General features: G+C 38.8%; 1 protein-coding gene across 1 annotated transcript in view; it reads right to left on the bottom strand.

The window, feature by feature from the left end:
• HAPLN1 (hyaluronan and proteoglycan link protein 1) overlaps positions 1 to 14,592 on the bottom strand; it is a 53,293-nt gene that overhangs the window by 13,095 nt on the left and 25,606 nt on the right. The window contains exons 2-3 of the mRNA XM_051806770.1: positions 14,388 to 14,513; positions 3,485 to 3,856 (exon numbers count right to left, since the gene is read on the bottom strand). Coding sequence (XP_051662730.1) covers positions 3,485 to 3,856; positions 14,388 to 14,487 — 472 coding nt within the window. The 5' untranslated portion in view covers positions 14,488 to 14,513. The remainder of the gene's footprint in view (positions 1 to 3,484; positions 3,857 to 14,387; positions 14,514 to 14,592) is intronic.

Genomic DNA, 14,592 nt, shown 5'->3' with positions numbered 1-14,592 from the left:
CCTTGCTCTTCTTGGGCTAATATTAGCCCTAATTTTTTCAGCATTTTCCTTTTGGGTCATCATTTCCTGATAATTTTTTGAAATTTTATTTCTCCTGCATCTTTCAAGGACCATTTCCCACAGCATGTGCAAACACAGCTGTGTCTGCAAGGACTTGTTACCCTGTCACAGAAGAAATTACTGTCAGTCTGTCATGACTTACTCTTGTCAACCCCCAGCTGGTTTTTGCAAGAGTTTTTGCTCCGTTCTAGGGATCAACAAAGTGTGTCCCATAAAACCAGTTTTTCAACAGAGTAGAACAGCTTATCACCCAGACAATGTTTTTTGTGCATGAATGTAACAGCAACACATAGAAGAAACAAATACAACATACAGTATTAGGCTAAATCTGATTTTTCCTGCTCTTGAGAGCATGGAGTTGGTTTCATATTGGCTTCAGCTTTGAATTCCCCTTTGCTTTAGTGACCTGAAGACCAAATGACTGCTTTAGAAAATGACTGTTTTGACAGTTTGTAAAAATTTGTTTATATGAAGCTTATGGATTTGTTTGAGCTATTTCGAACTACAAAGCCTGGTTTTGAAAGGGATGCCTTTTTTTTTTCCTCCCTCGGATATAAAGGCTAACATACCTCTAAGCAAGATCATAAATGCTGATGGGTTTTGGTTCATGGAGAGCTACACAAAGAGTTAACTTCTATCTAGAATATGCTTTCTACAGAGGTTTTGAAGACTCTATCTAGTGTTGGATGTAAAAAGTAATTATTTTATAGCCTGTATTGCAATCTTAGTGTGTTCAGTCATCACCTCTCTCTGAAGACAGAAACTATTAAAAAATGTTTAATAGAATAAAAATTTGCCTTTAGCAGTTTAGCTTTGTATCACTTTCTTTGTCATCTCTCCCATGGATCTCATGAAGGAATAATACACTCAACCTGTGCCTGAGGAATACACCTGAGAGCCAGTGCTGGAGCTTTCATGTGCCTGGGAAGCCAAACATACCACTGTGATGTAGTGAGATTCATTACAGTGCCAAGCATTCGCAAGAAAGTAAACCAGAAAAGCATTAACATAAAGAAAATTTAGTGTAGGACAGTAAAACATCATCATAAATGAAATGTAATGTAAGCTGAGAATTCTTTCTTTCCTTATGACTCTTGACAGGAATGCCTGCCCTTGGAGATCTTTTAATTTGTGAAGTATTCGACTTTCAGAATATTTAACAGAGAGTGTAAAACTCATGATCCATTTTTTTTATGTGAAGGAGTGGAGTAAGACCATTTCAGAGAGAAAATGGCTTTGGTGAGGAGGTCAATGCAGAGAATGTTCTGCTTTCTGCAGTACTTGACACTTGCAGCTCTTGGGCCCAGCCCAACCCTCCTGCACTTAGATCAGTCCTTGTACTTCAGGCTACAAACAAGATGATAATCGTGACGTGACTGAATTGTTCTTAAAGCTACTGGTTGTGTAAAACTGCAGTGAATTCTAGTTCTGAGCTTTTGCTGGTAGGTAGCACTGCCTCAGTAGTGGGGGGGGGAGGAGGAAATTCTGTATTCTGTATTAAATAGCAGTGAAGAAAACATACAACAAAAATGTAACAAACACAGATTGGATCTAATTCCAACATTTTTTCAAAGCTAAATGTACTTAGCTATTATGAACAGTTAATTTAATGACAATCCCAAAAGGCCTTCAAATCTAGTAAGAATAAAGCACCACAACAGGGGGAGAAGAAAAAAGGTCCAGTGAGGTAGAGGTCAACAATCTTCATACTGATACATGAACATGCTTCCACCAAGCTAGTGGGCATTCCTGTATGTAAATGGCATTGTGTTGCTGTCAATTAACATCCTTAAGGCCACCATCTCAGGACATCAGGCTATTGATGCAAATCCTTCCACTGTGAGATTAATCTGATTATTTATAGCAAACATAGAATGTTGGAATGGGCTGATATATATTTTAATTTTTGTTCAAATTTGATAAAATACATTAAATTAATGTATTTGATGCCAGCATTATGTAAAGGTGCAGATGAGTTAAAAAATAAGCACAGTGCCATGCAAACAGAGGGATATATTCCGTCAGCTATATATATATCCATTGTAATATTAGTACATTTTAATACTCACCATTTTATTAGGAAACTGCAGTGTATTATAGACCCAGAATCACTGGATTTAGTTGACATAAGCAGGACTGATACTCCCTGCTCTTATCTCACTTGAAAGGTTAAGTTTTACCATGAGGTTTTGCAAAGGAGATGTTCCTGCCAGTGTAAGAAACATCACTTCATAATGTCAGAAAGGAACAGTCATACGTCTTTCCCATGTCTGACAAAAATCTTTTAAATCTTGTGTTAGCCAGACACTAGTTAAAATACATAAATTTTCCTTTGAGTGTAGATTGGGACATACTTGGCTGAAGAAATATCATTCCCCCTATCCTTATGAATTTCTTATTTCGGAGGTGGGACCCTGACCTTGTATCCAATGGGCTGGTGCTATATTACAAAACACCACCAGTAAAAAGGGTAGAAAGTCTCCTTTTTTTTTTCACTAGCCTTACTCTGTGCAGTAAAGATTCCTCATTTCTTTCTTACTCTAGAATCAATCAAATATTGCCTTTCAGATTCAGATTTCTTGTGTGTGCACTGGCATTTGTACCAAGCTCTCCTTTCCTTTTCTATAAGGATCCCTCTGGCAAGGTAAGTATAAGTGATGTGTCTTCATGAAACTTGTAGTTTACTCCTGTGTTCAGTGCAGTACTTTGGGGAAAAAAAAAGGCGAAACGCATTTATATACATTGAAACATATAACACTTATCTGAATTTCACAAGAAGGAAGGCAAGTTGAATTTTTGGTCCTCTTTGAACCTATTTTCCTAATTTTTCAAATGATTTATGCTCTACTGTTTTCAAGAATATTGCTGAGGGAAATGCCTAGAGACTATACGTAGGAGTTGTCCTGACAGACAATATAGATCTATTTTGCATCAATGCAAGGATGGAAAAAGCCCAAACTGTTGTCTCTGGATAACGGCTTTGCAAGAAAGATTTGTATTTGCTTGATAATTTAAAATGTCCTGAAGTTTTGTAAAATTACCATTAGGGGAAAATTTAATATAATTTTGCCTAGGTAAAAAGATCCAGTGACTTCTACAAAATGACAGGAGCAAATTAAAAACACATAGAGTTCTTCACACTATGTTTGCTCATTCTTTTTTGGCTCCTCTTACAAAAAGTCTCACTAGAACCTGAATATGCTGTAGGCTTGCATAAGTTAGAGCAGTTCTAATGTTCTTCTAATTTATGATTGTTGTCATGGGCTGTCAGGTCAAGATTCCCCAGAGCATAGTGAATTCTGCTCCTCAGCTAGCTGTTATCACTGATAATACAATATCAGCAGAACAAGGAGAAAAAAAAAAAAAAATCAGGTATTTAACACAGTGTAAATCTGACGTAGGGTATAACTCAGGTGGTACCTACCTTCCAGATTCAGAGTCACCACTGCCGTGTCATCCTCCAGTCCCTCAATCACCTCACACTTGTACCTCCCGTAGTCCTCCAGCATTATGTTTGTGATTACAAGGGAGGCATCATTCTCACTGCTCTCCCTCAGGAACACCCTCCCGTGGTAACTCCCGTAGCTCTTCCTGTGGTGCCCCATGGCCACAAAAACATCCAGTTCCTTGAGGTAATCATAGGTGAGTTTGGTCCACTTGACCCGGATTTTGTGGGCTTCTGAGCCAGCTGTTGATGTGTGTTCATGGTAGAATTTACATGGCAGTGTGATATTGCCACCCCGATGAGAGAAGATTTTGGCTTGTTCTGCTACCACAAGTAGACGGGGTCCATTTTCTGCTGGGATTCAAGGAGAAGAACAAGGGAAAACACACACCCCCCAAGAATTAGTTTTCCTTTTACAAAATGGTTGTGATCAATGCCATAACAATCATCAGCTATGTTATACATTAGGTCTGCAGGGTTATTAGGTCTGGAGTAATTTTCTACCTATGCAGTAGAAGTGTGGGTAAACCAGTTGTAAATAATTATTTACTTAGCTGCAAATATGTCTGTGCCCACCCCACACAGGCTGAGGCCATCCTATACACCCCACAGTCATGAAGATGGAGTTGTGTAAATATATTTACAGAGTTGTATAGCTGATGGATGAATGTCATCATCCATAAAAGGCTCCACACAAACTTTCCATGTTTTCCTGTGGGTTGTTCAAGAGCTGTGTCTCAATGCTGTATATTTTTTTTCATTATTTAATTTTTCTCCATGGACTCAGCTTATTCAGGCAACAGCATATAAACCTCCTCACAGTCTGGGATGCAGTGAATCCCACTCACAAATCAGAAAAACCATCACAGTACCAAACAACACTATTTATATTGATGAAAAGTGTCAGTATAATTCTTAAATAAATATTTTAGACATTTTCTATTTGTATTTTATTCTAACTCTTGAGCATGATTTCCTCTTCTGACCAGAATAAGGAAGTTCAGTTTATCTTCAAATATAAAATCTGATCCTCTGTTGCCCACTTTCTTCATCATCTCAACTTGGTTTTTCCTCATCTGTTTTTTCTGATTTCCTTCCTACTCATCACTATTTTATCTCTGATATTTTGATCTCACTTTTCACTCAAACCTGTATTTAACTGTCTGGCTCTGGCTCTTCTCCTCACCCCAGACTTCCTGCTTTCCTTCTCCCTACTAGGTCACTACAGCAGATGTTGCTCTGTGAAACTATTACACTTATGACAGTCAGCTGGAGCAGGTGCTCGCTTACAATCCTGAGTCTCTGGGGTTTTTACAGGGAAAACTCCGGGAAATGCAGATTTCATGTGGCAGTCAGCAGAAGTGTCCAAAAGTGAGAACTTTTGGTAACTCTTGCCTTTCAACTCATGCAAAGTTTGCAAAACTGATTCAGCAAGCTCAGTGATTCTGTTGGTGTTGCTGCCCTCGACCACTGAGACAGTGACTGAAACCAGCAATGAATCATCAGCTCACTGGGGAAACAGTCTGCGTTAACAGGTTGTGAAGAAAGACTTTGCAATCCCCCATGTGCCTTCAGCAAGTAACTATAACTGCTTAGAAATGTGATTCCTGGCTCTGACGTTCAGTCTGGCTCTCTTTAAATTCAGGAAAAAACGTTTGGGATAAGCTCCCAGAAGCAGAGGCCGCTGAGAGGATGATCCTATGAAGGCCAGCAGCAATTTTCTGCTAGTGTGTCCACAGCTGCAGGGGGTAAAGGGAGATGTTCAGATCTGTAGCTCATAAGTATCTCCAGACAATCCCAGGCTTCTGAGCCTTGTTGACAGGTCTGCAGCTGAATAATATATTCACCTAAGTTGCAGCCTCAGATGGATTTCACTCCTTGTCCACACTAACTACACCAAGTAGCAGAGGGGACACCAGGGTAACGCAGTATTTTATGGTTATACAAACACATTCAGGAGTGATAATTGCAAAGACAATCTTTCTGTGTCCAAATGTGCACCTGCTTAAGGAAAAGCGGGTATGCCAAAGGTATAGCTCTTTGTCAGGAGGTGCTGTGTCAGGAGCATTTCTATTGCCGGTGTGGGACAAGGCCCCAGCTTCCTCAAGAATGAACAAGCTGGAGCACTGAAAGGTGTTTTACCAGGATGAGTGCCCTTCCTGCCTAGTGAAAAATCATTGCTGCAGAGCAGATCCCCTGCAGCCACATATAACTGGTGTTCTTTCCCACTGGCTTTCTTCCCAGAGGCTTAGGACTGCTCCAATAACCCATCTTCCCCCTTTCAGAGGAAAGCATTCAAGGAGAGAGGTGAGGCAAGGCACCATGGAAAGTGTTACCAACAGTTTCCACAGGAGGAGGAGAAGGAGGAAAGTGAAGACAGCCAGCACAGTTTTTCTGTGAATTTTCCTGTTTCCCTGGGGACAAAGACATTCCACAGACTCCTGTACACCTTGGGAGGAGAAATGTTATGCTTTGGGGTGCTTATTACCGAGAAATCTGAATAAGAGCTCAACTATGTCGGGTCTTTCATACTGGAATGGTCAAGTTAATACATATTAGCAGGAGGGAGAGTCTGACTCAGGCTGCTAATGCTCTGTCTTTCTAACAACAGCTCTCCTCTGCCAGCAAGGCATGGAGATCTGCCTAGAGCACTGTCATCTCTGATTCCATTGTCAGCATCCTAACGGGGTGGTGTTTCCCAGCTCTTCTGGCCCTTTGCAGCAGCTATTACCTGATGACAACCTGAGAAAGGAGAGGAAAACCCGGCTTTTCTCATTGCAGATCATCTCTCAAGTCCCTGGAGACTCCAAGGGAGATGCAACACTTGAAATATGCCTGCGCCCTCGAGTGTTCTAAAAGCCAGTTCTTTTTTACACAAAATGAGATGATGTGCCCTTCTGGCAGAAAATTATATTGCTGCTGCTCCCAGATGTAGGAGGTGAGGAAGAATCTCTGGCTTTTAGGCAAAGAAAATATCAGACTGGGGAATGATGCATAGCTTCTGTTTGGGCTAGAGGATATGCAAACAGCAGGGATTCAGGATTAAAAATGAGATGACTGGGGTTTGGCAAGAGGCCAAGAGGTCTTTATTGTGCAGTAGCCAGTCAGAAGCAGGGCCAAATTGACATAACTGCACATTTTTGGGGGTGTGGCAAAAAGAATGGACTCAGTCTTCCTGGAGTTGATGAATTAAAAAAAACAAAACATCGAATCACAACAAACCAAAGACAGAGCAAACCAGAACCTCTTAATTTACAATATGTTTAGCACTCTGGATGCAGCTCTCTAGCTTACTGCTGTGAAAGTCAGCTCAAATGAGTAATGACTCCTACTTCCTGGGATCCTTAACACAATGAGAACTGATTTGTTGTGATCTGGTCATGGAAGATGGAGTTAACACTTTTTTGAAGGGTTGTCAGAGTAGTTCCCTGACTGATTTCCTCATGGTGTTTCTGACAAGTCTCTGCCTCCTGAATAAAATTATCTTTGCTTCTAAATGGCAGGAATATCTAAACAAAGACAACAAGAAGGAAAGGCATGGGACACGTGAGTGTTGTCACAGAGTCTAGCATGTCACTTGAGGAAGATAACAGTTCTTTTTCCCTAGAAGTAGCATCAGAGAATTTATAAGGTGAATGTCCAAACAACTGTAAGCTCTGAAAACCCCAAATTAAAGAGGTTTTGACCTCTTTAACAGGAGTTGTCTGCAACGGGATGGTTTTGGATCCTTGCTGGAGACAAGGCAGATCACTGGCTTGGCCACTTCAGAGCCTCAGAGGGTGGACAAACGGTCCTATGAAACTTCCAGCTGCTCCTTCTCTTGGGAACCAGAGGTGGCAACAGCCTGGTGACTGGCTCTGGTTTCAGCTCCAAGGGCAGAAGCAGGATGAGAAAGGTTTCCCAGGTCGGGCTTTCACCCTTCCAGGTATATTTTGCATTGTAAGACAGGCAATAACTAAGCTGTTAAAACAGGATTAGGCACCACTGGTGACTAATTTGCTGTATTTTTTCCACTCCTGCTTCCCTACTATGGATTCTGACAGGCTGTGGCCTTTAGTTAATTCTTGTGGTGCAATTAGATGGATGATGAAGGCAGCATAATGCAGATACAGCCAAGCCAGCTAAAAGAGAGCTTGTCCAAGCTGTAGAAGATGTCCAGCTGTGCAGAATAACACGCAACTCTGGGAGCTGCTTTCCCAGGGAAAAACTGTGTCCCACAGATGAAAAGTTACTTAAAAACTTCCTTTGCTATAACTCAGTGGTGCCAAATCAAACAGGTATATACTGCAGGTGAAAGGGTATCTTACAGCCTTAAGTATGAGGCACTGCAGCAGCAAACTGTCCACCCATTCTATCCTCTCCCTTTCTATTTCCTTGGCTTATTGGTTTAGTTCCAAATTTTAGTGCTGGACACATTTTAAGATATTTTTTTTTTGTCTTTTCAGTAGTGACTTTTGGGTTGCACCAGGTTTTTTTATTATTGTTTGAGCGGGTTGGTTTTGGTTTGGTTTTGGGTTTTTCTTTGCCGTGCAGTTTTCTTCCCTTTCCCTTTTTAATTTTTCCCTCTTAACTGGCTTCTGTACTCAAGAAGGATAGTGAGCCAGGTTTGTAAGGCCAAGAACACAGTGTGGGGCAGAGGGAATGGGTCACACCACAACCCTTGGCAAATAGCCTTATCCACTTTATCCACCAGTAATGTCCACAAGCTTATGCTGACCTGGCTACAAAACTTGATTATTCCCACATTTTAATGGAACAACTTAAAAAGTGGTGGTAGAGAACAAGATATGCATTTTTACAGGGGGAAAAAAATCATAAGGTCACATCATAGATGTGTTTTGTCAGATAATGTATTGCCTAAAGGTTCCCACTGTTAGCAAGCCCTTAGGCTGATAATATTGTTCGTCATTCTACTTTAAATAAACACAGAGTTGTTTCTTGCTTTCCTGTGGTGTTACCAGGGTCTTGAGCATAACTCTCATGCTAAAATATCCTCACTCTTCCCATAGCACTGGCATCCTGTGATCCTAACATGCTTACATAACAGCCATAAATAATTTATGTGATAACAATAATTCCCACTTGCTATAATACCTAAAGAAAGCACATTATTGATATTGTTGTATATGGATCTATTATTCAGAGAATCCTGAGGGAAGAACATGAGGAAGAATTACACACACACTTTTTTCCACATACTTCTCGCACATTTTTTCTATCTGTGTTTTAACTAACTAACTTTTTACTGTTGTTTTTTGGGAAAAAAAAATGTAAGAACTTTTGTATATCATCTGTAAAACTAGTCAAAGTTGTTCTTTTTTGGCTCAAGGATTAATGTCATTTTGATTGTGCCATGAGAAACAAAAAAAACCTAGGCTCCAAATTCCATATTCTTACCTCTAGTCTGACAGGACAGAATACTCCCTACACATTCCTTTTAAGTTTAATTGGTAAGAGAGATATTAGATAAATCTTAGTTAAAAACTTCAGTTTCCAAATAATAGTACAGCTAAAAATACCTGTTTTATAAGTGGTGGAGAAGAAATCTGTCTTTATAACAAAGACATTACAAGATTGAGATAAAACATTTTTTAGCAGATTCCACCTACTCAATTTGAGTAACAAGTTGGGGGGAACTGTTAAAGAGGCCATATTAACTCAATTTTATGTTTCTGGGAGACCTAAGAGCACATAAACCCATCAGGGAAATAACAAACTTCAGCTCCTCTAAATTATTACCTCTAATAAAATTTAAGTATGTTTTGCTTTGGTATAGATAAATTTCATGAAGATCAGGGCTCATAGAGCAGAACAGAACAGAAATCATGATAATGTCTCTGCACAGGAGTAAATCTTCAGGGGTGGCATTAAGACTGACAAAACCAAAATATTAAGCATAAACACTGAGGAGGTTTTCCAGTTCTTTAATTAACTTTAAATTATATATATATATATATATTTATATATAAAATATGGAATTAGACTGATGAAACAAGTAAAGGCAAATTAATAATTTAAATTTATGCTTCATGTAAATAGTTTTGCTGCTGTAATAATATTTTACAACCCAAATATCCTGACACCTATTGCTTAAGGTCTGATCCTGAACATGCAATCCTGAATGCCTTTAATAAAAGTGCTATGAAAATAGGAGGTGAGGCTGCTCTTTGCTGTCATTTCTATCACCTGCTGGTGCAACAGACCACAATCTGTAGAGCAAAACATGATAGGTGGATGTCAAAGGAGCAGCTCAGTTACAAGAAGAGAAAGCACAATGGATCATGGCGTTACCTAAACTGTCCTGAATGACAACAAAACTATGAAGAAATTTTAAGTGGAAAAGATAAAGGCAAGAAAATGGAAAGAAGTGACAGACAAAATCATTGAAAAAAGGAAAAATGCAGAATTCTGGGCCAAAGGAAGGAAGCCTAAAGGAAAGTGGAAAAGCATAAAACTTGGGAAGACAAGAATTAGTGTAGAGGTCATTTTAATAGTGCATTTAATCTCTTATCATGGTTTTTTTTTTTGGCTAGTCTAGAAAGTCTGTGAAGCTTCTTTCTCTCTGTTGGTGCTGGCCTGTTTTGTATAAAGGGAAGTGGGCTCATTATAATGCAGAATAAGTTGATCAATTATTTTTCCTTTTTTATTCATTAATTAATTTACCTTTTTGTTTGTGTGTGTGTGTGTGTTTTCGGATTGTTTGTTTCAATAGGGTGGTATTAGAAAGTTTTCCATCCATTCCACGTGGGCACATTTTTTTGGTGTATGCAGAGGTCTTGATAGGCAAAGGGATGCATTCTTCTATCTCAAAGGTAAAGAAATGCTGCATAATACAAATGTCTCATATCCAGAGAAAAGCTAAAATTTTAAATATTGATCCTTCTCAAACCAAACTTTGTGTTCTCATCGCCGCCCTTTCTTCTTGTATTTCTAAAACCTGAAAAAACTGGAGTAATTTCTAGGCTCTGCCTCGCCTCAGGTAATTAACTTAGCAATTAGTGCAATGTCTTGGTCAACTTTGCTTATGTTGCAGAGCAGCTACACACAGAAGGAATGCTCTTATCTGTGAAGGGTATTCTGCCTCTTTGTGTAATTGGTCAGCAAGTGGCACCACGAATAGTTTAGGGAGATACACAAAGTGAGCACTGGGAAGAGTTGTCCTCTCTCAAGGGTCACAGAGTCCTTCAAAAATTTTGTCTTCAAAAGAAAATATGAGTCTCTGATCGCACTGATATGCTTAGAGCAGTGTTTTCTTGTTGTGGGCATTTAAGTAGCTAGGGGATACTTTAATCCCATTTTTTCATTCACCGAACGATTTCTTCATTTATAATTATGACTTTTTCTAAAGAGTGGAACTGGTATCCCCCTAAGGCACACAGAGTTTTTCTGGGGTGAGGAGGACAACACATCTTCTTTAAATTCAGTACTCTCACTTTTTTATCTAAAAAAAGTGAAACTAGAATGATTTTTTTATGCAGACAAACTACCAGAAGAAGGGGATATGGTCAGGCAGCCTGGGATAACAGAGCAGCTTGACCAAAACTGTGAAATCCACCACTGGCTTCAGCAAGGAAAATAAAGTCACAGGTGAGATAAAATGCACCTTAAGATATTTTTATAAACTTTGTTCTCAGTATTGGAATAAAACCAAAGAAGAAGAAGATAGAAACAAAGCAATTGGGCCAGAGGAAATGAGCTGAAAGGAATATTGTGAAAAGTTGGGAGGTAAAACAATACAGTCTATGAAATAGTTCATTCTGACTCACAAATGCTAAGTTTGAGAGAGATGGGAGGAGTTTTTAACAGTAATGGAGGGACAGCAAATTGGGGTAAGTAGACCTGGTGGTAGAGGTATGACCTCATCTGTCACTTTAAGACAGTACCATATATTTCTACATGGCAGTAAAATAACAAATACATGTAAGAAAAGTAATTCAACTATTAACAATCTGATTAGTCTGACCTTAACAGCATACAGGGCCTTAGAACAATCTTTGAAGGGAAATTGTTGAAGAACAGATACAAAGTACTAGAAAGAGGGATAAAATGCAGTAGATACTTACCAAGGGGTGTCAGACTAGTTTGATATCAGCTATATACTAAAAATAAATGTATAAGTCCAAGGAAATGTGATATATCAATTGCCTGCAGCTCAGGGTGATAATGGACAATACATGAAAAAGGCCAGTGGACTGTCTCCTGTATAATATCTGAGTCTTTAATATTTCCAGTAATTTTACCTTAAAAAATAACCGTGACTATTGAATTAATTAAATTTTCACATAGCATATTAAACAACACTGAAGGGAAGGGAGTGGATATTTAGAAAGTCTGAAGAAAGAAGGGTGAAAAAAGTATGATAACATTTAACACGAAATGTATAGTCTAGATTTTTAAGTCCCAGTATGAAGACTTGTTGATATAAAGCTTCTACCTGTTAGTTGCAAGTGACAGTGAGGGACATTGACTGCTAAATACTGTCTATCACAAGAGATTACTAACCAGCATTGCAGTGCAGGTGGGAAGAATGCAAATTTGATCCAAGGTCTGAAGAACAATGCATTGTTATCCAGAAAACAAAAATACTAAAGGCAGCCAAAGATTTTATTTGGAATAAAATCCGGGCTGGGTGCACCCAAGGAATATGAATTTGAATAAGAACCAGTGTAGAGATGAACTGCTAACATTTTCAGGTTACAATATCAAATTATAATTGTAATCTGGAGGTTATACCCTTAGAGAAGAATTTGAAAAAGTATACTCAAATGATAGCTGTGAGGATATGGTATTATTAATATTTTAAAGTGAACATCAAAGAAGACAAAGTGTTATTTGAAGCTAAAGAACAACAGTAGGGGAAGCATAAGGCCATACAATAAAAGTGGAGAATTAGGAGAGTATTTTTCATACCAGAAAAGCCGGGTGCAGTCAGGAGATCTGAATCAACCTTTTTTATGAAATTAAACTTAGCCTGTAGGAGTTTACATGAGGTAAAGAATGGGGAATATAAGAGAGTTTCCTTCACTGCCTCCAGAAATCTCTTTCATTTCTATGTAGGAATTAACTACACAACATTCACCCACACCTTTTGTAATTCCAAGGTATTCCCAGGCATGCAATCCAGGAGGAGACTAGCTACACATCTCTTGGATTTCAGATGAGGAGAGGGATGCCAGACTTGTTAATGTGATAAAAAATATCTTTTGTATGAAGCTACAACACATATGTTCCACAGTGTTCCCTGATCTCCAGCCCATTTCCAGGTGTAGAATATTGTGTTTATGTAGCTTTAGGGAGGGAGGAATCCCAACCCTGATGGAATTCCACAATGCAGAGAGGAATAATAAAAATTACATGTGAAAATGGCAAGTCCCAAGCAGCTTTTTTCTCTCTGATTTGTGGTCTGTGTATTTCAGAGCCTGAACTCGATGATGTACAAAGCTTATGGTAGAGCCCAAATTTAAGGCTTTATCCAGCTTTCCTTGTAAGAAGAAACTCCTGAGGTACAGGTGAGTTTCCACGGACTGGGAGAAAGGTCCATCTTGAAACTTCTGTCAGTTTTGAACTATTTGGCACTTGCACTGCACACATGCTGAAGAGTTGCTGATGAGTGAATGTATGACTTGTGAATTACACTGAACTGCTGACTAGTCCACTAAGTTAACCCTCCAAAAGAGATAAAGTTCAGAGAAGAGAAGCTGCATTATACAAAGGAAAGGCAAAATGTATGTTTATTAGAGATTGATGTCTAATTTGAAATTTGCCCTGGGGATCAAATGTTCATCATCTCACAACAGTTGTATGTCTTCATTTTGATCTAACACATTCATTTGACCTTCATCCTGAGAGTTTACTCAGAGGGAAGGCAGCTCCTTTTTATTCCTTGTTTGACCTTGACAATCCCAGCGCTTATTTTAATAAGTGCAGGGTAGCTTTAACTTCTATGACTCTCCTGTGAACTTTTAAATGCTCAGCCTTCCCCAGTAACCTGCTTGACCTTGGTAATTCATATTTCCACAAACACTCAAATAACAAAATTTGCCAGCTGTTGAGAGAAAGAATCAAATTTTGAAGAGAGAGGGAGTGGGGGGAACAATAATTCTGTGCTTCTTAATTTTGCAGAATTTATTTAAACCAGCCCTGAGAAACACAGGAGTGAAAGCAGGAAAATCCTGTTCATTCTGCGTGTCCTAACAGCATAAACCCCCTATTTTTTCTTATAGAGGATGACCCTCAGTGACTGAAGCTGGGACTTTAAAAAACAGCTGCATTTTGCTGCAGACTCAAATCCTGCCACAGCTATAAGCTCTGGGATTCAAACATGAACCAAACAGGATTGTGCAGGAGGCCAGGATAATATTTAGTATGAATTAAAGGTATGAGGAAAGGCACATTTCTATTGGGGTAAGTTACTTTTTTTTTCTGGTTTAAATTGTAAAAATATGATCTCAAATGTGCTGAGCCTTTTAAAATAATACATAGCAATAAATTTCTGTACTGTGAAGAACTATGTATGGCAGATCTCTTAAAATCAAATCTACTTCACAATAAACTTAAGTATTTCAACCCACTGCAGTTGCTTGTTACTTTAGGATGCATGCTTTTTGCCTTTGTCTTAAATCATGCTGTACTTTACTCACTAATATTTGCAAGGTTTTGACTAAGTGCTATTAAACAGTGCAATTTTCATTTTTTTTACTTTCCTTAGGAGTAAAAATAATGCAACAGTGACAGAAAAGAAAAGGTTTGGTCATCAGCAATAATAATACTTAAAAAACAGTGTGGCAGCATAAAAAAATAATAAATTATGAATCATTAAGCATATTATTCTGTCTCCCTCAACAACATGAAGATACTGGTATTTTCTCATGTGTTTCCTTACCTTGAATGTGAACAACTCGTTCATGCTCCAGACTGGACTTGTCAGGATGAGGTTCAGCCCAGCAGACAGAAATCAGCACCAGAAAAAGTAGATTCTTCATCTTTAAAGCCAAAAGAATCTTCTTCACTGTAAGGGCATCACATAAGGGGAGGCTTGTGAATTTTTGGAAACCTTTACAGTGTTGCACTGCACAACTTGTTAGAGC

This window comes from Manacus candei, unplaced genomic scaffold (genome assembly GCF_025592945.1).
Source record: "Manacus candei isolate 608988 ecotype Guabito, Panama unplaced genomic scaffold, ASM2559294v1 h1tg000068l, whole genome shotgun sequence".
Classification (NCBI taxonomy): Eukaryota; Metazoa; Chordata; class Aves; order Passeriformes; family Pipridae; genus Manacus; species Manacus candei.
Note: the sequence above shows the minus strand (reverse complement) of the source record. Positions and strands in the feature narration are given on the sequence as shown.